Below are 27,942 nucleotides of genomic sequence, written 5' to 3'. Positions count from 1 at the left end.
TTTTTAACCCAAGAGAAATGATGAGAGAGCATCTGCTGCAATCTTTTACTGAAGGATTTACTTGTGCAAAACTTCCACTGCCATTACTTAAATTAGACTGTTGGAATCGAACAGAGGCATGAATGTGGAATCGTTCCTGAAATTAGTTAGCAATGTTGTGTCTGATTTTCCACTCTTCTCTCACTTCACTTCCCTGTCAACACCAGCGGGAAGGAGCAGGGAATCAAGCCCAATAATTACTTTTGAAAAAATGACTTTCAAGTTTTAAGCAGAACAGATGAAACTTTTGAAATTGAAATAAAGTACAAGACAGGAAATAAAAATTAAGAATGGTGGTAGAAACAACGGATTGTTCAAGTATAATTTACCGTTGAAGGTTGCTAATTTGAACTATAGAACAAAAGGCAGAAAAGTCCAGTCACGTTTCAGAATGGTCATTCAGAAGAAAAAAATAGCCATAAAAACACTGTTACCAAAATTTCGATATAATTAATCTATACAGGTTATAATAGGTTTTTTAATGCTTTAAAATTTACTTTAAATATATATTAGTAAATTAATCATCATTTTATTTAAAATTCCATAAAGTGCTCATTCAGTTAATGATCAAATTCCATTGTAGCAAGACAAACTAGCTGGAGCCTACTCTGCGAGGACATCGAAGGACAGCTTAGCTTTGATTTGCAAAGAGAAAAGATATGCGTAGGTTTCTTCACAGCCCATGTTATAATACAAGAAATTGCATTTTTTTTTCTTTAAGAAATATATCCTTTAGAATATTAAAAAAATAAGTTTAATAAAGCCTGTGCTTAAAACAGCCAAAGTCCTGTATGAAAAAAATTACACATTTGATACCATTTCAACCCTGCTTCTCATCCATAGGATAGTATGAGGTGTATGTGATGTTATTGGAGGGTCTTTTGAACAGGGCTGATTTTCCTAAGCTATCAGAGCTTCTCACAGCCAGGTGAAATTTTCAGCATACGCACAGTGGTTGTCATGGCAGCTGCCGACCGTCACACACCGCTAACCTTTTCGTTCGCTGGACTGATACTTCCCTTGGAGGTACCATCCAAATGATGTATTCCTATCGTGACCATCGAATAATCCTTAGCCATCATTTTTGCCTCCTTTTTTAAACTCTTCATTTGTGCTAGCTGAAGCTGGCTGGAATTATACGCAAGCGCTGGGATAGTGTTCACTAAAATCAGCTGGAAAGGTTTCTTCTCCTCCTTGTAGTGACACTGAATGTAACGAGAGAAAGCTGAGCGGTAGGTTTTGTTGAACAACGTATATACGAGTGGATTGACAGCCGAAGAAAGGTAGCCAATCCAAACAAATACATTAAGTAGTCCTCCGATGACTTCTTGATTGCATGACTCCTTGCAAATTACAGCCATCACATTGGTGATGAAGAACGGGCACCACATCACAACAAACAGGAAGAAGACAATGCCAAGAACCTTGGAAGCCTTCTGCTCGTTGCTGATGGATTGCATGGTTCTCCTCCCAGAAGTCCCAAAGTCTCTGTTCAAAGAGCGCTGAAAGAGTTTGTCTGAGGACAGGGAACTTTGAGGGAGGAAGCTAAATGAGGCAAACTTGGTCTTTGGGCCAATGTCATTCACACATAGCATAGCTTCCTTCTGCAGTGACTTGATAGTTAAAAAGTAGGTGACCACCATGATGGTTAGAGGGATGAAGAATGCCACAAAAGAGCCTATTAGGACAAAATTGTCATCCGCAAGTAAGCAGCTGCCTTTCTTAAACACTTTGGAGTCATCTTGTAGTCCAAAGACAGGTATAGGCATGGAGATACCTGAAAGTGGATTAGAGAAAGAAGAGGTTAAGCACAACAATTAAAAAATACCCTTTCCAATCTCCAAGAAAAATAACAAAACACTCCTGGCTATACACAGATAATTTCTCAAAGAATTAGCAGTTACAGGACACAAATGGATGCTAACAGATAGAGCCACGATTGGTGGACACCCCAAAGCAAGCTGAATTTACACAGGGGAAGGAAAAATATTGCGTCTCATGTTTCAGCAGCAGCACGATGCTAACCCTGCTGTGGCATTTTACTGGGGCCATGCTAAGAAAGGATGCTGTGTGAAACTTTGTTCTTGCAGAAGTTGAGTTTCGTGAGCTAAGCTGTGGTCTGCCAGCCTCTGGAAGTTGTGCTGCCACCACCTTTACAGACCTCCAGCAAAGAAGGGCAGGGGAAGAGCTCTGGCATTACATGGGGTTTTGCAGCTGCTCTAATCTGAATTTCCTTTGTCCTTCAGAGAACTTCAACCACAGGTAAAACACATTTGCTTCCATCCAACTGTCCCATGACACCCGGTAGCAACAAAAGCATAACTTCTTATGTTCTTGGATCTTTGGCCCCCTGTAGTGATCTCCAGACTTGCTCCTTGGTTCCTGCCACCTTGGCAGAGGCTTTTATCAACTATGATCAAGCTGATATCATGGCTTTCTTTTCTGAGGTGACTCAAGAGTGGTCTTGGGCTGTTTTTTGTAAAAGCATTAAAAGTGTTCCAAGTACTGCTTACTGACTAGGTTGCGAAATACTAATTTTAGGAAGAAAGAGAAATTTCTGTCTTAGGTCTGAGAGTAGTCTTTCATTGGGTCTTTTACTTTGCTCCCTGTAATCCCCATCCAGCTGACACAGCGTAAACGCTAAAGACTTTCCATGGCAACAGCCCGAGGAAAGACGGGGACAAATCAAGCACTGAGAGACACCGATATGAGGCAGCCTGAGATGTGGTTCACCCTGCGGGACTGCAAAGGTCCTTTCACGGTATTGCCAGCCACCACGGGCTGCCCTCTCCATGCACAGCCCTGAAGGCAATGCCAGCTGTGCAAACCTTGTCTTCCCCCGGAGCATGTGCTACGTCCTTGCCCTGTCATGAGTGGCAAGGCCAAGTGATGAGATCCGTTCTCCTTGGACTGCTCTGTCTGATCCAAGCCCACTCAGCCATTTCCTCAGGGACATCTGCAAATGCTGCTAGTGTCTGAGCAAAATCAAACAGCTGATGTTTCTTTGGTTGTTGGTTTTGGGGCTTTTTTCAATATTTGTGTCCTCCCCTCCACCCAAATGGATGCTGTCTCTCCAAGAGAGGCAATGTTCAGACAACGAAAGGGATGATGTGCTGTGAAGGCAGCAAAAAATGGAGTTGCGAAGCAGGGAGTGATAATGCAGCCCTGTTTGGGTAAAAGCAGCTAGGAGTCTGACGCCTGTGGAAAGTTAGCATAATCTGGGAGCTTCAGTCGCCTTTGCAACTTTGAACAGAAATCCCAGATGCTGTATTTGGCTTTTGAGAAAGGAAAAAGTAATTAGAGAAGAATTTCTTATGATCTGAGGATGATGCTGTGCCCTACCTTATCCCCTGTGTGCCCATGAATGTACTTACTGTTTCACAGATGAGTCCTGAAACTCATCCTCTCAGCGTGAGCATTTCAGTGCTACTTCCCCCTACCTCCCTTCCTTTCCCTTCTTCCCATTCTGGTGCTTTAAAAGCCCAGGCTGTCTCTTCATTTCACACATTTCCAGTGCCCAGCGTAACAGCTCCAGTCCTAGAGGGAGGCTGTGGAGTCCAGGCACAGTACAAAACAATAATAATAACAGTAATAATAGCATTATACTATTATTCTCTTCAAATGTTCCATTCTTTTGGTGCTTCTCGAGCTTCTACAAAGGTCTTTGTTTTTCCAGCACCAGTGCTCTTTATTTTTCCAACAACACTGTAGCTTATTTTATCTGCACAGCTTTGAACTGAGTCATGGCGATGCCTTGGGCCAACTTACAGAAGTGTTGTTCTTATCTGCCCAGGGCAGAAGCCGGTGGAGAGCCTGCGGTATTGCCCTTTCTGTTTCTGCTGCACAAGCTCTGAATGCTTGAACTTGGGCAATGAGAAGCCTGTGGGTGAGGTGCAAACTCATGCAGTGTGTGGCAGCCCCTGAGTCGAGCTGATGGAAACCTCCAGTGACTTCAGGAAAGCTGCTGCCTAAACAAGCTCCGAGTCAGTCCGACCGACAGCGCAGAGGGACAGGTCGGCTGCAGAAGCCACATTGACCAGCCACGGCTGAGTAATCCGGGCTGCTGAACACCTCCAGGGAAATGGGGAATGCATTGAAGTTTCTCTTCTTTGTCGGATGAGTGGAAGGGATGCTGCAGGCACCCAGCCCAGCACCTCCCAGCATTACACTTCAGCTGCATGAAGACGCAGCACTAGTCAGAGCAATACCACAAGTTTCCCGTCCGGTTCTGCCCTGTACTGATAAGAGCAGGGCTGTTTTTTCATTTCATTCAAGGACCTAGTGTGAGCTGCAGAGATAAAATAAACAATGGTATTGGCAGAATAAAAAGATGCCTTTCATTACTAGAGACCTTGTGGTTCAGCTGCAACAGGAGGCATGGGAGGAGAGGCAGCAGCACTAGAAAGAGGAAAATTTTAGCCTAATCGCAAGCTTTTTCAAATGAAAGGCCAAAGTCAGTTACAACCCCTCACCCAAAATACAAGGCCAGCAATTCCCCACCTGCTTTGTTTTGTTGTTAGCAGCTTCTGGAGGACTGGCATCTGAATCCAGACATCTGGCTTTAAAAAATGACCGAATGGAAATGAGCTTCATCTTGTAGCTGGCAGTTTTATGTTTCCTTGTCATTCCTTTAACAAGTGCAAAAGTGCTGTTCTCAGCAGAGCTGTAGCAGGCACTGCTAGCCATGTAAGTTTTTGTGAATGACCATTCAAGGCATCTTTGCCCTGCAGCTGAGGGTAACTGGCCTATGCACAGTTTGAAAATACCAGAGGTGTCAGGGGTTGGTAGCAGAGGACATTGACAGCAGTGACCTGCTTTTTGTGTACACCCCAGTTCAGCTGATGTAGGGGATCCCACAAGTGATACTGTGGCATTCCTGCATGGAATAAATTAACTTCCAGCCCAACTCTCTCTTTTCATATCTCTACAGGGACTAAACTTACTGCTCCCTTCCTCAAAGGAGCAGAGTTTGTTCCGCTTCAACAGATAGCTTCTGGCTTCTGCAGCATGAGGAAAGCAAATTGGGCACAGGGACCAAATTTGAAGGCAGTCATCTTTAAACTGTAAATAAAGGAGCTTCCATGTGCATCCCAAGTCAACTATTCTGATGGGATTTTTAAGACATCACACATGGCCAAGAATGTCACTCAGGTTTGGACAAGATCAAGCTTGTACTGCAGACCCACAACCAAAATTCCCAGTCTAAGCATTATTACAGCTGACTGAATTCTTTCTTTAAAGATCGAAGCTGACTGGTGTATTTCTCCATGATAATTCAGATGTATAATTTCTTGCTGGTTTTATTGCCCTCACTTTGCAGGTCCCTGCTTTGGTGACTGTGGATGTTTAAGAAGACTGTGTCTGTGTATTCAAACACCAAGGGAAGAAAATCAGCCTCACAGGAAGGCTCATGCAGAGCTACCAGGTGGGGATGAGCAGGTATTTGGGAAATGGACCATATACAAACAGTAGATCTCGGGGAAACAACTTGGCAAGGCTGTTGCAGAAGAGCTGTTCCATGTCCCTGGCTTCCACAAGCTCAAGGTCAGTCTGGAAAAAGCCTTGATATATCACTGAGTGTTTCTGTGGTTTATCTTACTCCACTTCCAAATCAAATTAAGCTGAGACAAAGGAAGCACTCAGCACAGAATGGGAGCATCCATTCAAGCACTGGAGGTACATTAGCCGCTGTCTTTCCAGTTGACATTCCCACTTATATCAGAACATTTTCCCTTGCAGCCAAAGCCTAAATATTAGCTTCCTCTGGTAGAAGGTGGTTTATTTATATAGCTTGATTTATACACAGGTGGTTGTTTCAAACTCTATGGACTTTAATAAACTGCAAAATAGAACCTAAATAACAAAGATGAGTAATAAATCCTGCATTAAACCTCAAGCATTTGGGCACAACTTCAGAATGACAAAAGGCTCTTGAAAACATCAAAGGTTAAGAAGTAAAGCAATAGCATCCTGCTGGTGGTTCTCACAAAAAGCCTGGTAAAACTGACAAAGGATGATTTAGTGGTACATATTGCTGGCTTGCAAATCCTCAGAGATATGTCCTCAGAGATATCCTTCTGTATACAGCAGCCATAAAACCACTTCAGCTAGACAGGTAAACTGGGTTTGCAGCTGCCTTGAGCTGCTGAGACCATCAATGAATCAACGCCAGAATTTGCAATATGCCCTGAAGAGTGGCACACTTGAGCTACTTAGGATGAGGAGAAGGAGGGGGGGAGTGAACTGATAAAGTCAATGTTACTTCTGTGAGGTCTCCTTCAAGCAGAAACTGTCAGTCACGTGCTTTCACCTCACATATATCCATTTCAGACGGTTTGAATACAAATGAACATTACTACTTGCGTTAATAAATGTTCAAGGGATAATAAACACCTTTTAGAAATGTCATTACAGTTTCTCAACAAAATTTGGCACCTTTGTTCACTTTTGCATGAAAAAGAAAAAAGCCTCCCCAGCTCAAGTTTTAGCAGTCGCAGTGATTCAGACATACTCAGGTTATGGGCCAGATCACGGGCCACTGCACTGAGATGTGCAGTGACACTGGGGACCTCTGAAGGGATTGGTGCTTGGAGAAGGCCAGTGTCTCCTTCAAGCAGCTCAGTGTGGCAATATTGTCTAATTTCTTTGGAAGGTCCATGCTTTGTATCTGGTACTTTTCTGTACTCTGAGAATACCCTCCTTTAGTACATGTACAAAATCAGCCGACAAACACCCATCCATGTATCACCACATGCTACAACCCAAGGCATACAACCCATACTCTCTGTTTCATTTTGTGTGAAAACTGCCTTGGTGCAATGTGGCCATCACATTATTTTCAACATTTTGGACTGAAATAACCACATAAAATAGTATTTATTCCTCTGGGCTATAATGGTGCCCTGTGTGGATGTTTGCTTCCTCTAGGAACTCAGACTACAGCGAGCCTGTTGGGGCGGGACATGGACTATGTCCTTCTCTGAGTACTAATGATGAAAATGTGTCTGGAACTTATATCAGGAGCTGGAGTTTAGCTACAGCTAGCTATGCACTTTCACTTAAGCATCCGCAGAAGAGCCACGCAGTCTGTCTCCGTGTCTCTGCTTGATGTGTGGCACTCACAGTTACAGAAGTCATCATTTCCCCAGAGCTGCAAACACTGAGCTGATTTTTGCATGCACCTGAACATGTTATTTCCCAGCTGACTCATTTCCAGTCATGACAAACCTTTCATGTTGTAGTTTTGTTGCCACCCAGATACCACCAGCCACATTGCCAGTAGCAAGGTTGTGCAGTTTGCTGATGGGTAGCAGTGCAGAAGCAGAAATTTCCACATGCGGAGTGAGGACGTTGAAAAGCTCTGGGTAGTTTGGGAGCCACCGTCTGAATCTGCATCTGGTTAACATGAACGTTAAAAAACTGCTGCCTTTCCTAATCAGCGTGGCAATATCCCTGAAGTCCTGGGCTAGAATTTCTCCTTGCACGCGAGAAGCACGGATCTGTTCCCTAGTGGCAAGTACACATGTTGGTGGAGGCAGGAGTGGGTGAGAAGCTTTCTCTCACAAATCCCTGTGCAATATTTGCTTTCAGATGGATTTCCTTGAGAGCTAAATGAGTCACAGTGCTGGTGGAGCATCTTCTCCTTTCTGCATCCCGAAAGGCCATCCTCATAGGACTGCAGTCAGAGAGGATCTGGGCATTTTCCTTATCGCTGTCTATAGGCCAAATCCAGGTTTTTGTCCAAGGGCACACACAAAGCTGGTTTCTGTGGCTTTCCCTTGGAACAGTTTATTTGGTCACACATGTTCTATTTAATACAACTGAAAGTAAAACTACTTTATATTTAATTTCACATGGGGAGTGCCAGGTAATACTTGGATTATTTTATAAATTTTGAAATGGCTTTGTTCTTGGCAGCTCAGAAAATCTCTAAGGAAACATATTATTTAGCTTAGTAGGAGATATATTCAGTATTTTTCATGTGAGAAAATTATTGTAAATGATCATTTATAGTAATATAATGCCATAAATGCTCTATTTCACTTTAGAAAAACAAAATCAGAAAAGTCTTAGTGTCTTCCTGATATATTTCTCATTTATGTGCTCAGTCCTGAAGCCTATTTCTTACAAGTACAGAGGTGTGTCTGTGCAAATTAATTTGTAGGACTGTGATAATAAATTAAATAGGAACAGATTTAGAGGAGCATTACAGGGAGGACAGAGCCAGAAAGGAAGGATAGTTGCCCCTTGCTGACCCAACTGATTAGAAACGCGGGGCTCCAGGGTGGGGTGAGTTATGAGAGGAAAGCGCTGACAGAGTCGCTTGCTGCTTTGGTATAATCCTGTTGCCTTACAAAATGTGCATGCAGCCCTATTTCCCAGAAGACACAAATTCAACAGCAGGAAACAGCTTCTTTGCTCTCGGCTTTAAGTGCTGTTCCTGCCTATGCACACCTCAGATCCCCTTTCTTAGCTGTGCTTGCAGGGCTTGTCAGTTCTGTGTCCTTCATGTCTGATCCTTCTTATTTCCTTGCTGGATTTTCCAATCCTTCTGAGTATCTAAGGAAGACACACATAGCAATTTCCTGTGGAGCCTCTCCACTAGTACAGTCTTTGCTTTTCAGCCAGTGACATCATTATCTTTGGTTTGGGCAGAGGCTTGTGCCAAGGTGCTTACTGGCTTCTCACAGCTATCTTAAATCATGAGTTGTTATCCCTCTGTGTAATACTATTACCCAGTCACTAAAGGGACTAACAGAGGCATAGAGAAGTCTACGTTTATCAAATAGCTAGAAAGAAAGAAAGAAAGAAAGAAAGATTTATAAATGTCCTGCAGAAATTTATTTTGAGAAAGGATTTAGGGACTGGGGATTTCAGACTATGCCATTCATATGTGCAGCAAGGAGCAACGGTGAATGGACCCCCAGTGATTTTAGCTGAACAACCTGAAATAGAGAAACTTGGTATTGGAACCAAACCCTCTTAGTTTAGTGCCAGCACAGGTCTGTCTGCATAGGCTGCCTTCCCCTTCTGCCAACAGCAGTGCGCAGAAGGGAGGCCTCCAAGGGATGAGAAATTGCTGGAGAAAGCTGTGGTGCCTGGTCTGCTCTTTCATAAGCAGGGAGGCAGTCGCATTTCCCAAAGCTAGTTTTGGTATACATCTGGATATTACATTTTTTTAGTTATTTTCTGATGTGCTTGCAGTTATTCCCAGGTAATCCCCTCTTTGTCCCTTGACTGTAAGTTGCCTCAGTGTAACTGAAGCTCTGCAGTGCTGCTGTCTTTGTAGAGTAGAAGTATTTCTGCCTGGAGTTAGCACACCAGTGACTTGCAGTGCGGGACACTCATAGGTATAACTTTCACCTCTAGGGCCAACAGATAGGAAGAATCACAGAATCACAGAATCACAGAATCACAGAATCACAGAATCACAGAATGGTAGGGGTTGGAAGGGACCTCTGTGGGCCATCTAGTCCAACCGTCCTGCCGAAGCAGGGTCACCTACAGCAGGCTGCACAGGAATACGTCCAGGCGGGTCTTGAATATCTCCAGAGAAGGAGACTCCACAACCTCCCTGGGCAGCCTGTTCCAGTGCTCCGTCACTCTCAGAGGGAAGAAGTTCTTCCTCATGTTCAGATGGAACTTCCTGTGCTTCAGTTTGTGCCCATTGCCCCTTGTCCTGTCACTGGGCACTACTGAAAAGAGCTTGACCCCATCTTCCTGACACCCACGCTTCAGATATTTGTGAGCATTTATAAGGTCCCCTCTCAGCCTTCTCTTCTTCAGGCTGAACAAGCCCAGCTCCCTCAGCCTTTCCTCGTAGGCGAGATGTTCCAGTCCCCTCACCATCCTCGTAGCCCTCCGCTTGACTCTCTCCAGTAGCTCCTCATCTTTCTTGAAGTGGGGAGCCCAGAACTGGACACAGTACTCCAGATGAGGCCTCACTAGCACGGAGTAGAGGGGAAGGAGAACCTCCCTCGACCTGCTGGCCACACTCTTCTGTGTATGCCAAAGGTACGCAAGGCAGGGCTTTTTTTACCCTAGGAACATTCAGCCTAAAACTCTCGGGCACTTCCGCACTTGTAAGGAGAAAGTTGCCCTACTCACTCAGTGCACCTGAGACCTAAAACGACACAGTATTTATCTTGGGATACTCACTCCTTCTTTACCAGGAAGAATATGTTCTTGATCGGTGGAAAGCTCAGAAAATTGAAAGGCTGTCAATTTATGCAGAAATTTTCTTTTTAGATGACGTATACTTGAATTCCAGCTCGTTGTTTACTGTAACATTTATATCTACTGAGGCACAGAACTTTTCCTAAAAAAGTAAGAACTACCAAATTGCCCAGTAAAAAAAATTTTTGCACAACATGACTAAAGAACAAAATAATGTGTACCACACGCCAGATTCTTCCAGCGGTCTCCTGTGGATTCGATGAAACTCCCTTTTACTGTGCTTGGTTAGATCTCATGGTCTGATTCTGAATATTTTAGTGATGTTAAGCCTGGAGAAAGATGTCAAAAGATCCCAGCCCTAGACTCACTAGGTGTGTGAGCTTTTAGGTAAAAAGTAAATCTCTTTGCCTTGTGTAAATTACTGTGCAAATACAAGTCATTATCAATGGACGTACAGAGAAGAGAGAGGCAAGAAGGCATCTGGGCTTGCTTTTGCAGCAGAAGGCAGAACAGAGCTGTTTAGCTCCAGGATGTCCAGGAGGTTAAAAACCAATAATAGAGACAGCCTAAAAATCCTGTTCCTCTTTACTGGTGCAGAGGAACCCACTCAACCTGATCTCCAGTATGGAGCACGCCACTGTGCCACGTAGAGCAAACTTGTTTACCTGAGAAGGCATCATCCCTATGTTCCCCAGGTGAAAACTTATCCCATCCTTAGAGACTGGACAGAGAAGTGTTTATTGGGGCGCTTCAGCAGTGTTTTGGCACCACATTGCCATATCACGTCCAAGATGAGACTGATCCTCCTTTGCCCTGTGGTCTTGTGATTCCTGGGTGATGCTGAGGGCAAGTGGGCAACTGGTGCCAGAGGGACAATGCTGAAGGAGCACTGAGACAAGGGCAAACCCTGCTCCATGCAGGCCATCTGTATGGATGTCATAACTTCCTTCTGCTGGGAGCTGGGCTAGGTTAGATTTGCATCTGGCAAGAGGCTTCTCTTGCTTTTTAGCCCTTCCCTCAGGCCAGCAATTCTTGCTGCATTCTCACGGGAAGTTCCTGAAGAAGGAGAGGTCAGGAAGACCTGCCTGCAACCCTTGGGTGCATTTTAACATCTGAGAGTATGAAATATGACAAGGGGTGGAAAGACATAGGTATTCTATATCCTCCTCGGCTCAGAGGCGTGTGGATGCTACAACACGTGCTGTTAAAAGAAGCAGGGCTGAAAATAAGCACTAATTTCACATGGACACATACCCATCTGCACGTGCCCACATACCTGCTCAACTAAGATTGCAAGTTTTTCTAGATAACTGACTTACCAGCTATGTGTTCATGATCTGAAGTCATCAGTAAAGTTTTTACTAGTTGTATCAGCCTTGTGTTGGTAACTGCATGTGTAGGTCGTTACAAACATTGACAGTCCCCTGAAGACCAACAAGGCCACTGCTGTGAAACCTTTAGCCTGCAGTTTGGCAATGCGTCAGTGCTGCTCTGTCTGTTAACTCAAAGGAGATGACCTATCCTCAAGTGGATAGGGTAGACAGGGCATAGGCTAGCAGTGGAGACTTCTGAAAGTTTTGTAGCCCTGTAATTTGTCAATAGAATTTATATTTTCATATGGGTTTGGTGAAGTCTGGAGGAAATCAAACCCCAGCTGCAAAAATCAGTGGAGCAGGGGTGGGGGGTGGGGAAGAGGGGTTTCTAGTGTAACAGTAAAAGCCTTTTAAGACCTCCCACCCTGTGACTGAATTGCATTATTGTTTACAGCAACTATTTATTTGCAGTCTGGTCTTTGGTGAGATTGAGACCGGTCACTGTCTTGGTGAGATTGAGACTGGTCACTGTCCCCGAGTCTGTCAAGAGCAGGGAGTAAGGCGGTGTCTGGCTGAGCGTGGGCAGGGAGCCGAGGAAGGGGCTTGCCTGAGGGATGCTGGCTGAGCAGAACCAAAGTCCCAGGTAGGCAGAGGGCAGCTACAGTCCCGCTGTCAGCTGGGACTTGGGTAGGAGCTGGGCTTGATGCTCTCCAAGGGACGTAGGCTGATGATGCCTGTGTAACCACTTCATCCGTGGTGATTAGAAGTGATTAGAAATTACTGACCTTATGGTAAAGAGCTGGATATTTAGTTTGAAAAATTGCAAGAGGTACCATAGTTCTCCAGCCTAGCTCTCCGCAGAGAGAGAGAGTGCTACTGATTCTCATTTAAAGCTCCTGGATGGACAAACTTGCCACTTCTGTGGCTGAGCAAAATGCGGCAGAGCCGGTCAAACACCCTTTTGCCTTTCTGTGTACTCAGTTACGTTGTTTAAACTGCATTGGTGTTTTTAAGTTCCCTGTAGCAAGGGTTTAATTCCTGCTCGAAAGAAGTTCCAAATTTACAGTTGTCACTGGCTTAGGTAAATATGTTAATTTGAAAAGGAAAAGAGCCTCTAAGTGGAATCAAGTCTATCCACTTGAGATATTCTTCTTGTTTGGCAGAGGACTTTTTTGTCTTCTATGTTAGGTGGCTTTGCAGTGTTCACTGTTCAGGCCCCTTAGAAGAGTAGATCTGGGCATAACTGAGCTTTGAGAAAGAAAGAAATGCTATACATTTGTCTCAGGATCTTCCCAGATCACATGCTATCAGCCTGCCTTTGTAGCTATGAAGCTGTTGAAAGCTCCTCAGGGCTAATGTATTATATGCTACACATTCTATGTACACAGTAATGCTTAAAATATATATATATGTATATATAGTAGAAATAAGCTAGAAATTATGGAAAAATCTTAAATATTCCACTATCATAAGCAACTAATATGATGGTTCCTGAAGCAGTCTAAGTGAAAAGATCCTCTACTATCCCAGTTTTTACAGTTCTGGACTTTTAATTATACTTTACATGATTAGTTGAATGCTGGTAATTTGCTTAACTCTGCCTTAATCCACCACTGAACTGAACAGAGATTTCTGTTGGTATCTCTCTGAGATTTCTCCAGCAGTGTTGTGTGGTTTACCAGGAGACTGAATGTAACTATCAGATAAATTGTTTAATGTGGGGTTTTTTTTAGTAACAATTTTGCATTGACCCTGAAAGGCACAGACAACCAACACTGTAATTCTTCTGGTTTTTCTAAGCCTCAGGGTCCCACTTCAGTCCAAATCTTTGTCCCCTCTCTGTGTCTCCTTTTGCAGTTGCTTGCAAAGGCTGCTGATTAAGCAAATAGTCAGCTTCTTACAAGGAGACTGCACCAATGGCTGGACAGTTATTGGGGTAGATGTCCTGATGCAATTGATAATTTGGAAGAAAAAACAGGACACAAAGCAGCTTAGAGACCTGCACTGATCTGAACACCACGATTCACAATCCTGTGCTTTATCCTTCACTGCCCAGCCAGTGGAGAACGCCCTTCACCCTGGCTGAACAGCTCTTCTGTCAGATCAGTCAGTGCCCTGATCATGTTTGGAAGATGGCAGGGTTGAAGAAAAGATGGAAAAGTGATAGATCATATCTGCCCATATTTCCCATCTACAGATGTCTAGGTGCTCTAGCATAATCTTTAGGCTTTCCTTTCTGCTGAATGTCACAAACCATCTTGAAAACAAAAAATAATTAAAAGAACTGCCCTTGCAATAAGAAATGGCTGCTCTGAATGCTGGAGGGATCTCTTCATGTCCTGCAGTGGTATCACAGAATCACAGAAAGTTAGGGGTCAGAAGGGACCTCTGTGGGTCATCTAGTCCAACCCTCCTGCTGAAGCAGGGTCACCTACAGCAGGCTGCACAGGACTACGTCCAGGTGGGTCTTGAATATCTCCAGAGAAGGAGACTCCACAACCTCCCTGGGCAGCCTGTTCCAGTGCTCCGTCACCCTCAGAGGGAAGAAGTTCTTCCTCATGTTCAGACGGAACTTCCTATGCTTCAGTTTGTGCCCATTGCCCCTTGTCCTGTCGCTGGGCACCACTGAAAAGAGTCTGGCCCCATCCTCCTGACACCCGCCCTTGAGATATTTATAAGCATTTATAAGATCCCCTCTCAGCCTTCTCTTCTTCAGGCTGAACAAGCCCAGCTCCCTCAGCCTTTCCTTGTACAGGAGATGTTCCAGTCCCCTCATCACCTTCGTAGCCCTCCGCTGGACTCTCTCCAGTAGCTCCTCATCTTTCTTGAACTGGGGAGCCCAGAACTGGACAGAGTACTCCAGATGAGGCCTCACTAGGGCAGTGTAGAGGGGAAGGAGAACCTCCCTCGACCTGCTGGCCGCACTCTTCTGTGTATGCAAGGCAGGGCTTTTTTTACCCTAGGAACATTCAGCCTAAAACTCTCGGGCACTTCCGCACTTGTAAGGAGAAAGTTGCCCTACTCACTCAGTGCACCTGAGACCTAAAACGACGCAGTATGTATCTTGGGATACTCACAATTCAGCTCAGCCTATGACCCTAGCAATAGCAGTTAATTTGAGGCTTCAAAACTCAGATCCAATACCAAATCGTAACAAGGGTTATGTTCTGCCGAAAGGAAACAAGTCTTCCTAGTGGGTGTGATTTACTTGCAACATAAATGCAGGGCTGGATACTGTGAAAAACACAGCTCCAATTTTGATCAGTCAGAAAAGAGAGCCTTTATCGCGATGCCTCAGCCTGCTTTCAGGATGTCATAGGAATTTGACAGGCTGTTTTTCATTAATGACTCTGGAGGACATCTTATGAAAAATCAGCTGACAGGTATTTCTAAATTTGCTGTAGGTAATTAGGAATATGTTGTCTCAGCTCTGACAAATCCCCTGACTTTTATTAGCTGGGCTTCTGCTTAGAAATGGTGCCAATGGCGTGGGCCAGGAAATGCACAGGGAAGGTTAATTGCAGCCTGAGTATGCGATAGTTGGCAATGTTGCTGCTAATTGGGATAAATGTAAGGATTTCATTTTAAAGCAGAATTCTGTGATATGTTTCTTTTTCTTAACCTTATAAAATGCAAAATCTGACTTCAATACAATTTGTTTCTTTGAAATACATAAAAGAAGTTGTGAAATTGCTCTGTATAATTTTAAAATGACTGGTAATTTCTTTGTTCTTGACATTTTCTTTTATGCAATACAGTGCTACTTTAACAACACTATTTTTAATTTATAAGGCGATTAAATGCAATTACAGTGTACAGATGACAGAGTTTATAAATCCCAACATGATTCTTTGTGCACTTCTTTTCTGCTCATTTATATTGCATGTGGCTTCTGCTAGGCAGAAATCCCAATTCCTCTGATTAGAGTAATATCTTGGTCAACACAGGATCCCATTTTAAGTATGTACGATTGTAAAGACCTACTGGAAAAAGATGAGAGCAGGCCTGCGAAACATGTCCTTTCTGCGTTTTGCAAAACCTCACATAGCACTTTCTGCAGAAAAGTGTATCCTGCGGTTAGGACCTAGGCTTGTCCTTCCCCCTCTGGATGGGGAATCCATTCTGGATTCTTGTGTGTATTTCGTGCTGTGCTGGGCACACGACTGGCTATAAAATCTAGCCTTTCAGAGAAGGAGGAATAACTTATTGTAGGCACGGTACTGTTATTGCCTTCATTCTTAAAACATTCCATTTACTCTGAAGTATCCTACAAAGAGAGACTGGCTGACTAGAAGTCATATTGCCAACCAGGAGCAGTTACTTATTCATTCATAGAAACCTGATGAAAGGACCAGCTTGGTCCAATTGAACTTAATACTTTTTTGCCGGCAGTTTCAAGGGGAAGAAGAACATGGTCCTTATGGTCTTCAAAGCAAAGACAGTTTTTTTTTCAAAAAAGGAAAATACAATGAACAAATTCTGTCATCAGTACCTTGACTAACCAGGTTCTTTCCACATAACTCCACTATTAAAAATACAGGTCTATCATTTAAAACTTGCCTTAAATATAAATCCAAAGCAGAAAGAAAAGCCACACATTAATGTTGTGATCACTCCCATTCCTTTTTTTGCCTGTAAAGCAGAATGTTTCTAGCAAAAGGGGAGCTCACAAAATGACTGTGTGCATTTTTCATACTCAGAAACCTTCGTGTCCTGATAATCAGATAATTACACAAAAAGAAAATGGTAAATGGTAAATACGTAATAATTATTCTTCATATGACAATACATATGTACTGGTATAATGTGTTCTTTCCCACCCACAAGTGTGCCAGGTTGCTCAATGTCTCTAGTTTGGAAATATGGCCCTATGGATTTTTATGTTGTTTCTTTATCTCTGTGTTTCCAAATTTGGAGAATTTAGAAAGCAGTTCAATCATTGCCATTCATTTGAGCACTTTTTCATAAATAAGTGTAAGGTTGGTAACACCTAATTGTCAGATAATGGAAATAACATATACAAGTTCAAAATGCAAGCTTTTTTAACCTTCACAGTTATGAGAGGCAGATATGTGCGGTAAGCTGTTGGTCTGGTGGGTGAGATGTGTTCACACTTCTGGGAAGAACAAATCAAGCAAAGGATTCTGTTACGTGGGAAATACGGGAATAATTTACGTCCGTGAGTAAAGCAAATATGATATTTATGTCTCTTTCTCAGAACCACCTTAAGCAATGTCTCATAACCAGAATGTACATGCTAGCCTATTCAGAAATGTGCATCACAGCATTGAATGCTAACTTCCCTCGGACAGCCTACACGTGAAGTGCTCACTTACTCATTGGTGTCACTGCTGGCAGGGTCATTAGTATGGCAGTGCTGTCATAACTGCTGCTGACTACAGAGCCTCATACACTGTCTGTCTGTAAAATAATGCAATGAAGATCCTATTTCTGTGAGATGGTGATGAAGCTCTAATACTTCGTTTATAAAATTTTGTGCCATGGCCCTTCATTATAATTAATGCAAATTTCTCTATATGTAGTGTCATGATTTTTGACATCTTTATGGCACTTTATTTTTATGGTGGCATCTACATCTACAAATAGGAATGGTCTCAGGGGGTTGCCCAAACAAGAAAACTATCATGTTTTCCCGTGAGACCCGCCAGCTGGAAAGAGCAAACAGTGTGTTCACTCTCTGGGAGATGATTTCGTGAGTATGATAATAAAAAAAGAAATGTTAACTAAGGAAATGATTATAAGTACTGCTAAAAACACAAAGCCAAGTTTTTGAAAGAAGCAGTGTAAGCAAAGTGGATGATGGTAAAGAGAGTCATGTAGTAGATATTTCAGGTTTAGCTCCAGCACTTCCAAATTTAGATGCTCAACTTTATATCTGTATTGTTGGAGTACGGTAGTGTGTGTAATTATTTGGAATTTTTTGTATTTTGGCAGTATATTCCATGTTATAACAAGTGGTCTTTTCCTATGCCAAGCCATCCTAAATTAGACTTGAATGAACTGGCAAATTGTAAGTATGTTATCTGGAAGAAACGGAGGATGTTGGATTCCCAATCTGCAGCCCCTTGGCTATTTGTGCCTTTTGAAAACAGTAAAGGGACTTTCAAATGAAGGCTGTCCTTGGCAGAACTGAGTGGCTGGTGAGCTAAAGGACGCCAAAGCTGTCGACAAACGACAATGCTGGTGGTTGGAGTGTCCAAATCCCAGCTGCTTCCCTGGCCTTTCGTACTCTGTAGGGCAGTGAGAAGTCATGCAGAGAAACCGCAGGCTGCCTGTGAAGGGAGTGTAAGCCTCTGTGTCACCATAAAGCTTCCCACTGCCAAATCATCAGAGGTCTCAGTTGTGCTGGACCTGTTTCGTACACCTGGGGGTAACTTTTTGCGCTCTGGAGAATGGTGCTTCATATCTGTGTCTGTATTTCTGTATTTTTGAAGCCTCGAAAGCAATGGCAAAATTTTAAGAGAGTTATGCAGTGAGAGATATTTCACCAGCTTCATACAACTCCACTTTGGAGTTCTTTTCTGCATGAAAAGTACTGAATAAATCTAAGTTGTTAGTGACTGGGGAGAGCAGAGACTGCCTGAAGGCAGTGAACAGATGTGTAGGCTGAGTGAGAAATGATAAGAGAAGAGAAAACTCAGCTAGAGGATTTGGGCTTCATCAAACTTCACATTACTGAGACCATTAACAGAGGAATAGAGAGAAATAAGGATTGAGGAAAGAAATACATAAGGACTTAACATTCATGACAGTAATTCTTTTATGTAGCACTCTCAAGGATTTTTAAAGGAGAGAATGGTGCGGTTTCGGCCTCTTGCAGAACTGTACATTTCTTAGGCCCACTTAGGACTCAGAGGTGCTTTATCTGTGTTTTTCAGTATGAGCTGTATTTAAAATTCTATAGATTCCTGTTAAATGCTGTTCAAAATTAAATTCTAATTTTTCTAGGAAGGGGACATGCTTGGGCTTTTTACACCTGTTCCCAGTAATGACCTCTGTGCTTTAAAACAAATGGAATAATTTTCAGGGTTTAATGGGCTTTTGCCTTCAACAGCTACAAATAATCTAATTATCTAGCTACTCTGGGTACTGGATGATTTAAGAATTAAAGACACGATTAGAATCTGTTACAGTAATTAGAATCCATTTTAAACCAATTGCCTGTGGCATTTCATGGTCTAGTGAAAGAAGGGCTTCTGGCTAAATGCTCTTCTTCCACTAAATACAAAAATAAATGTTAGTACAATTTTCTTTCTAATCTAAGAAAGTAAAGATTTCAGAAGTCAAGTAAATCAAATTATATGCCCTTTTTTATGCTGTTTTTTTACATACTTCATATATCACTGAAGCCAACAGAAGGAAGACCACTGACTGGCTGGTCTTTGGATCAAATTCACTGAATAAATTTGCAAATTTAGTGAATAAAAGGAAAACTACAAATGCAGTGAGTGAAAGTGTTATTACTTAGGTAAATTAGAAGTCGTAATGAAAGAGATGTGGGTAGATTGGGAAGCACTAGGAGAACTGCGTGCCCCACAAACCAACTAGAAGAATTTACAGGAGTCAGTGAGTAGGTGGATAAAGGTGATCCAGCTAATATAATGTTCCTGGATTTCCAGAAAGCTCTGACAACACTGTTTTGTCAAAGGCTGTTAAAGAAATTAAACTCTAATGGCAGAAGAAGAAAGGTCCTCTTGTAGAAAAAGGATGGGCTGAAAGACAGAAAACAACGGGTAGGATTAAATGTTTTGTTTCCACAGTTAGGATGGTAGGAAGTAGTGTCCAACAGCCCTCTGTGTTCATCAATGCTGTTCAGCCCATCCATGACCTGTCTGTGTGGACAGTGAAACGGAGTAAATGTGCTGATGGCACGCAGCTGTTGACTGTAGAGAATTGCAGAAAGTCCTCATAAATCTCAGCTGGTGGACAGCAAAGCAGCAGACAAAATTCAGTGCTAAGAAGCAAGGAGTCGTACATTAGTTGGCGGGGAACCCTATCTAAATACACAAAACTATTTGTCATTACTCGAGAAAGTGTCATGAAAATTAATCATAGAATCATAGAATCATAGGTTGGAAAAGACCTCTAAGATCATCGAGTCCAACCATCCACCCAACAACACCATGCCTACTAAACCATATTCCGAAGTGCCACATCTACGTGTTTTTTAAACACCTCCAGGAATGGTGACTCCACCACTTCCCTGGGCAGCCTATTCCAATGCCTGACGACTCATTCAATAAACAAATTTTTCATAATATCCAATCTAAACCTCCCCTGATGCAACTTGAGGCCATTTCCTCTTGTCTTATTGCTAGTTACTTGGGAGAAGAGACCAACACCCACCTCACTACAACCTCCTTTCAGGTAGTTGTAGAGAGCAATAAGGTCATACTTGTTCTCTAGACCCCTCACCAGCCTTGTTGCCCTTCTTTGGACATGCTCCAACACCTCAATGTCCTTCTTGTAGTGAGGGGTACAAAACTGAAAACAGTACTCCAGGTGCGGCCTCACCAGTGCAGAGTACAGGGGCACGATCACCTCCCTACTCCTGCTGGCCACACTCTTCCTGATATAAGCTAGGATGCTGTTGGCCTTCTTGGCCACCTGGGCACACTGCTGGCTCATGTTCAGCCAGCTGTCAACCAACATCCCAAGGTCCTTTTCTGCCGGGCAGCTTTTCAGCTGCTCAGAGACTGGAACACCTCTCCTATGAAGAAAGGCTGACATTTGGGGCTGTTCAGCCTGGAGAAGAGAAGGCTCTGGGGAGACCTTACTGCTGCCTTTCAATGTACAAAGGGGGCTTGTAAGAAAGATGAAGAGAGACTTGATAAAATATCAAGTCCTATGGTGACAGGACAAGGGGCAAAGATTTTAAACTGAAAGAGATTAGATTTAGGTTGGACATAAGGAACAAATTTTTTTATGATGCGGGTGGTAGGAACAGCTTGCCCAGAGAAGTTGTGGGTGCCCCGTCACTGGAAGTGTTCAAGGTCTGGTTGGACGGGGCTTTGGGCAACCTGGTCTAGTGAAAGATGTCCTTGCCCGTGGCAGTGGGGGTGGACTAGAAGATTTTTAAAGGTCGCTTCCAACCCAAACCATTCTCTGATTCTGTGATTTTGGAGTCACTGAGCTCAGTATGCAGCGATGGTCCGAAAAACTGAAAGAAAGGTAGGACTTATTAAAGTGGGAAATAAGAATAAGGCAGAGAAGATTACTACATCACATGAATTCATAGTATGTCCATGGCTTAAATATTGTGGTCTGGCCACCTATGTCTCAAAGATGGTGTAGAACCACTAGAAAAGTTTCAGAGAAGGATACAGAGATGACCTGGGCATGGGATACTGCCACACAAACAGAGCCTATACAGATTAGGACTCAGCCTGATAAAGCAATCTTCAAGGCATCTAAGAGAGAAGACGGACTAAGGATTTTGACAGTGAGGGAGCTATCAAGGGTCTCTGATCAGCAGGTTCCCTCCTCTTCCCCAGGTAAAATGAGCCTATAGGCAGGGGAACATGATGTCTTTCATTTCCTTCTCTTGCTTTTTACCCTCCATCTCATAAATCATGAAAATTCACAGGGCATCACCTCAGCTGCAGACTGCAGGAGCAAGGGGAAGCCAAAGAATATCTAACGGAGGCTGGAGGGCAAAACCTTGGGAAACTCCCGCCTTTCTGAGTTTGTCAGTGAGATGGCAGCCACACCATGTGCTGTGGAGACCGTGTTGTGCTCGACACTGGCTCTGCCTGTGCCAGCTATAGCTATGTGACAACGCAAAGAGTTAAATAATTTGTAGCCCTGCTACTCTAAGTAGCACTGAGAGCCTGGAGACTGCTAAATGATACATAGACCATCTCTTTGTTCAGAAAGCTTTTCCTATTAGTAAATGATATAGAAAACACCCCTTTCTTCAGAAACCTTTTCCTATCTATTCTGAGTTGGATCGTGGCATATCAGAAGGACAGGGTCAACAACCGACTGACAGCAAGTTGCATGGATGATCTGGGATCTATCAAGGTTCCTTATAATACTGGCATTTTTCTTTATTCTGTATAGTATAGCAATATGCCCTGGTGCAATCTCAGTCCAGCCTGGCAACAGCTAGCTCAGCAGCTTCTTTATAGCTTGCCGTGTGTTTGCTTCCCTGTCTGTCCTCTGGAGCACATCTCATTTGCCAGAGCTCCTTCATGATGCAGTTGCCAGGCTGGGAACTGACCTGTCTTCCGTTAGCTCGTCTCCCCATGCCCCTGTTTCCACGGGACTGGCAAACCAGCTCATCACCACTTCATTCCTGCACACCTCAGTGCGCTTGCCCGCTGTCATTTCTATCTGTTTATCCTACACGCTGTCTTGATGACAGGTGATGTGTGAATGAGATGGAGTTTAGCCAGTCAGCCCACCTATTTTCCTGACATCCACCGTTCCCTTACACGTGTCCTTATCCAGCAGCAGTGAAGTGGGACTCTGTCCTTTTCACTCATGCCACACTTGAGTGTCTTCCAACAAAAAAAGGAGCTGTATTTTTCAGAGTTATATAAATAGGGACCATGTTCCTGTCACTTGCCATAGTAGCAACAAATAACATCTGTGGCTCATCTGATCACTTTTAGAAGAAAATTATCTAGAGAGCAGAAAACTAGTTTTACAATGGATAAGTTGTTATCAGTTATTACTGCAAAGAAAATTCCTAACTTTTGAAATTAAATATCGAGACATCAAGGAACTAAACCTTCCAAAAACAGAACATAAACTGTGTTCTAACTATTAGGGCTTAAGTAAGAATTTTTTCTGGATTTATTTTAACTGTGAGCTAATTCAGATACTCTGGCAGCGAGCCCCTGTCTGAGGAAAAATGCTGAGCAGCGTGGACCACCGGTTTGCCCCCGGAACGGTCATTATGATCATTCTGTGAATTTATTTTTGTTTAAAAAGGACAGTGATTTCACACACACTAAGCAGAGGCACTACACGTGAATGCAGACAAACACAGTATGTACAAATTTAAGGAATGCTTGACTTTCGTGTGTTATGTGGTGAAGGCACTGAAAATGCTTGCACTTGGCAGTGTCCAAGATTGGAAAAACTCGACAGAGTAAGTCATATGTTTTCTACTGGGCAGATAAAAAAAGGTGACTGTAGAGGTATAAGGTATGATTCACCTAGCCTAAATGAAGACATCTACATGTGAATTGCTCTAGGCTTCCTTTATAGTTGAGAACTAGGTATTTTTAGGTTGGAGTTCACCTGGCCTGTGCCAGACGTCTAGGTCTAATCAACTGACTGGACCCCAGAGTCACACATGATGCTGCTGAACCTCATCATGTTTTGGAGGATGCAGAACTGTCCTCCCGTTGAGAGAGGGCTCCCACTATTTCCTGCTGTGCAGCAGAAGACACAGCTGTTTTAAGCCGTAAATATCCTAGACTGCATTTTCTCAGATTCTGGGCCGGTATCAAGTGGGAGACGATTCAGAGTGGCAGGCAGGCAGCAGCGTTAGGCATCATCTCCTTTCCTTCCCCTCAGAAGAATGGTAGCAGATTACAGTTACCACTTGCAATAATTTGTATTAGCCAGGGAAGCAGCTAATTACCTTTGATTGCTGGCAACATTCATCTCTTCCAGGGCAAAAGAGTGAATTTTTCCTGCTTCTGAACAAGTGAGCTGCCAATGCTCGTGGTGTTTACAAAACCAGATGAGCTGAAAGAGAGCTGTGCTTTCAACACATTTGAGAACCACTGCCCCAGGTGTGTGAGGAAATCCCTGGTGGCATCAGACACCAAACTCTTCCCAACTCCCACACGATGAAATGGGTCTGGACCAAGGGAGCTGCCACCACGGGAGTGGAAGAGCAACCCTCCCATGCCTGGTTTCGAGCTTCTGGGTTTTGTCAGTGCAAAGAGGGAGTCTAGGGAGTCATTCACAGCTCTGTTTTAGGCTGCAACACCTATAATACTGGCATTTTTCTTTATTCTGTACGGTATATCAATATGCCCTAGTGCAATCTCAGCAACGCCGAACTGCCCTGCGGAGAAACTTCTCTCACTTCAGGTGTACACAGAGTATCTAATGCCTCCTAAATAGGACGCGTAAATACCCTGCCCTACGCACCATGAAAGGCAGAAAATATCTGCCCGTAAGAAACATCTCTAAGCAAATTACCGTTAGAAGTTTGGAACAACTGACTTACATAAAACAGGGAAATCTTTTTTTTCAGTTGAGATAATTCTCTCTTTTCAAATGTTAAGGTAATGATGGATGATCAATATGGGAAATAAAGATATCTTTAAAAAAACTTGAACCTGGTAGTCATGTCACTGATTTATACTCTTTCAGTGACACTGCTGCTCAGTTCCCCTCCATTTCCTGTTGTCATTGTTGACTCAATTTCCATTGCATAATTACTACACTACAGCACTTCTTAGGCTGTGGCAAGCAAAATATTGCAGGCAGAGAATACAGTTTTAGACTGCAGTATATATGTCAAATCCTCTCAAAGACTAGAAATCTGCAATTACATGCTGAAATATTGCCTCACTTACCAACTGATATGGTCCAAACAGCAATTATTTTTGCAAAAGCCTTAGTTCTTGAGTTGAACCGGCTGTGATGGATGGGGTTTCGAATGGCAATATAGCGATCCAGTGAGATGGCACAGAGGTGCATGATAGAGGCAGTGGAGAAAAGCACGTCCAAGTAGATCCAAATGGCACAGAGCTTCGTAGGTAGAGGCCATGAGTATCCTGCACAAAAGAAAGCTGACATCAACTAAGAACATAACATACTCACATCTTTTGTTGTGACATGTATGTTTTAGTGCATATATCCTTCTAGTAGAATCTGGTATTAAGTGATACCTTCAACAGAAGCTGCCTGACACTGTTTTAAGAAACCTTTTTTATTTGCTTGCCACCTTCTAACTCCGTAGCTTTTGTGATTAACTCAACTTCTTTCCCAGGCTGCAAGCAGCATATGCTTCTTCTGTCTGCATAATGCTAAGGCTTGATGTCATAATTAACCATTTCTGGCAGCACATCTATGGAAAGAGTCATTGTAAACCTGCAAGTTCTCAATTTTGTTTTAGGACTTTTTATCCATATAATTGCTGCATTATCATCACCTGCTGATATGCTGAGCTGCCTAAATTCTGAAACTGAAACTTTTGATTTAATGACTGAAGAAAGAAATGTATTTTGTTGCATACCAGTGATATTTATCCCACCTGTCTTTAGGCACCTACCACATACTTAAATAAATATATTCTCTGTATCAATGAATATAGATAGGCTCCTCCAAAGAAAGCAGTCCAAAGCAAATGCATTATTGTTTACCAATATCCAACCTACATCTTCTTTGCTGCAAATTAAGCCTTCCCTTTTTCCACGTTCTTTCCACTAGCCATGAAGAATAATTGATTGCTGTCCTTTCTGGAAGCTATTGGAAGATGGCTATCGTGTCTTGCCTTGTTTTTTCTTTTTCTCTTCTGGACTAAGCAAAGCCAATTCCTTTATCTTTTGCTTACAGATGATGCTCTTAAACTTTTGTACTTCTTGTTTCTCTGCCTTGGAATCTATTTAATTCATCCACATCTTGCTTATCGTTCAGTGACCAAAACAGGACTCAGTACTCTTGCAAAGGCCTCCCGACTGCCAAGTGAAATAGAAGATTGCTTCACAGGTCTTGTAGGGAATGTCCGGACTTACACAACCTGGTATGATGAGTGCGTTTTGTGTAAAAATGTCATACTAGTGGCACATGCTTAGCTTATGATCCACTTTGACAGCCAGATCTTGTTCCGCATTCCTGAAGTCTGGAGAATTTTTCCGAGCAATAGTTGGTTTGCTATTTTTTTTCTAAGTTGATAACTTTGCATTTGTCCTCACTGAATGTTATTTGTTCATTTCAGACTTTCTTTTCAGCGGTTCAGATGACTGTTGATGATATTGATCCTTTGTCTCCGAGTGCTTGTAAGCTCTCCCAGCTTGATGCTGTTGGAAATCTCTCTAGGCTCATGCTCTGTACACTATCCAAGTTGGTAGCAGCAGTGCTGAGCAGAGCCAGGCTAAGCAGAGCCCTGCAGGACCCCATTCCAAGGCCTTTCTAGTCCTGCAGGTAACCACTAATAACTCTCCTTGGAGCAAGTTTTGCAGCTATCCATGTCTTCATCTTGTGGTGATTTAATTTAGAGCATATTACCTGAACTGCCCATGACAGTGAGGCATGCGGCAGTGCCAAAGCTGGTATTGTGAGAACACGCTAGTGTTTCAGGGGGTGCCTGCTTCCTTTGGAGATATGGTACAATATTTGCAATGGCAGGAACAGAAGGAGAGGCAGAGGAGCTAGGCCGGTGCCTAATTAATTTTAGTCTCAGTAAGCAATGAGGAGACCAATGGGTGCTCTTGGTGCTGTTGGTGCTCTTGGACTGCTGTAGTATGAGCTGACCATGACAAGCCAACATATCCATTTATGGATATGCTTTATCTTCTTTGCTGGTCTGCCAATGGGGAATCCAGTCTCTGAAGTGTGTTACGTGAGGGCTGGCTTTCATGGGCATGTCTTCCCGACAGCCTCTCTCTGTCAGGCCAGGACAGTTTAAGCAGGGAAAACAAATAAAGTATTCGTATGCTTGACAACATGCCACTGTTCTCTTGCTTCAATGACCTTTGGGAATGCATTTGTTGTATCCTTCCAGACCTTCCCCAGGCCTGGATGAGGCAGGGATGAAACAGCATCCATCAGGTAAACTACCTTGGAGACTACAGGGCCAAGAAAGGGGGAAGTACATGAGAGGAGCCAACTATGGATGCCATAAGTTAGGAAGGGTGTAGATAACATCCTTCAGGCAGGCCTTGGGACATTTATGTGGCACATGGTGCATGGCACCTTTGCCTTGTGCTGTGCTCTGGCCACCATCCAATTCACCCCTTGACGTATCCAAGGGAAAACGAAACAAAACGAAACAAAACAAAACAAAACAAAACAAAACAAAACAAAACAAAACAAAACAAAATAAAACAAAACAAAACATGGCTGCAATTTAAAGACTGGGTAGGCAGAGAAAGTTTTACAGGGTCCGAGATTTCATATGGTCCATGAGAGCTCATAAGGTCCAGGAGCTCATATGAGGGAGTCCTATCCAAGGGACAGGCATGCGATGCTTGTGCATCTATATGTTTTCAGGACAAGTAGTCCCTAGGATAAGATTTTCTTCCTGATGTAGCCAGATAGTGGCATCCAGGAGAGGAGAAATGTTTTTTCTTAAGGCCTTTCAGGTGAGGAAGCAAACAAGCCAAGCTGGCCAGGATGGTTGGGCTGCTGCCTGTTGGCGACAGGAAGTGTGGGAAAACTGTTGTGAGTGAAAGGCTAAGGAAGTGCTGTAGGAAAAGAAGAGAAGAGAGTCTGTAGGCACGGGCAATTGCTGAGGAGGCCCTGTGCGCCGTCCTGCCTTGTCAGAAGCACATCAGCCAAGGCCATGTCTGGGGTTAGCACTGGGCTGGACAGAAGCCCTCTGAATTGCCTGGTCCTTCCACTGCAGCAGAGAGTTACGCAGCATTTGCCAATAATCCCGATAGCTGCTCCATGCTGTTGCTGTCACCCCATGATGTGGGACAAGTCTTCAAGGCAGGAGCAACAGGCATCCAGCACTCTGTGGTTTTTGATGGGAACCAGCGCTGTTGATCAACTCTGTGAGCTTTCTGCTCTGTGGTCACGTCCACCTTGGCAGGGCTTGCTGGGTGTCTTTTTTTCCAGCAGAAGCTGGTGCTGCTGGGTGGTTGGAGAAGTCTGCCTGGCCCAAAGGGTGCAGGCTAGGGCAGGACATGGCTGGGGTGTCCGGGCACCCAGACAGGAGTTGCCCATAGTAGCTGTAAAGCTCTCAAGAAGAAAGTCATCTCTCTTTTGAGAAAAACAATCACAATCCCCCTTCAAGGGGCTGTGGGGTAGGTGGTGGAGTGCTCTCATTCCACAGCTTCGGGGATACCCCAGCAGAGCAAGGTAGGTGCAAAGGGACCTGGTTTGGGCTCAGGTCTGTCAGCATAGGTGATGTGTCTGATGCCGGCTGCATCCTGGCCTTTCTCTGGGCAGCTGAGGCTAAGCAAATGCTCCTGCATAAGGGGAGGTTTCCCTCTGCACCATCAGTGGTTGTCCTAGAGGCTGATGATGCATCATGCTGAGATGGCTCTTCTGGTACTTGCGTGCACGAGCAGATGATTTTTGACCCCAAGTTACCCTGCAAAGGCCTCCCCTTCTTGACCTTGCAAGCGAAAAAGCAGGGAGAGAGGAGGCAAAGCCAGCACACTCCCTCCCCTGTAGCTTTAGGTGCCCTGCTGCTCCTCCATGCCGGTGATCATGAAGGAGGGCAACGAGGGTTTCAGCTTCCCTGCGTGCAGAA

At 43.6% G+C, this 27,942-nt stretch overlaps 1 protein-coding gene across 1 annotated transcript in view; it reads right to left on the bottom strand.

Annotated features, from left to right (window-relative positions):
- Positions 1-324: 324 nt before the first annotated feature.
- HTR2A (5-hydroxytryptamine receptor 2A) overlaps positions 325-27,942 on the bottom strand; it is a 29,641-nt gene continuing 2,023 nt past the window's right edge. Inside the window, exons 2-3 of the mRNA XM_009942794.2 lie at positions 24,095-24,295; positions 325-1,816 (exon numbers count right to left, since the gene is read on the bottom strand). Of these exons, the coding sequence (XP_009941096.1) occupies positions 1,017-1,816; positions 24,095-24,295 (1,001 nt within the window). The 3' untranslated portion in view covers positions 325-1,016. The remainder of the gene's footprint in view (positions 1,817-24,094; positions 24,296-27,942) is intronic.

Source organism: Opisthocomus hoazin, chromosome 1, assembly GCF_030867145.1.
Source record: "Opisthocomus hoazin isolate bOpiHoa1 chromosome 1, bOpiHoa1.hap1, whole genome shotgun sequence".
Classification (NCBI taxonomy): domain Eukaryota; kingdom Metazoa; phylum Chordata; class Aves; order Opisthocomiformes; family Opisthocomidae; genus Opisthocomus; species Opisthocomus hoazin.
Note: the sequence above shows the minus strand (reverse complement) of the source record. Positions and strands in the feature narration are given on the sequence as shown.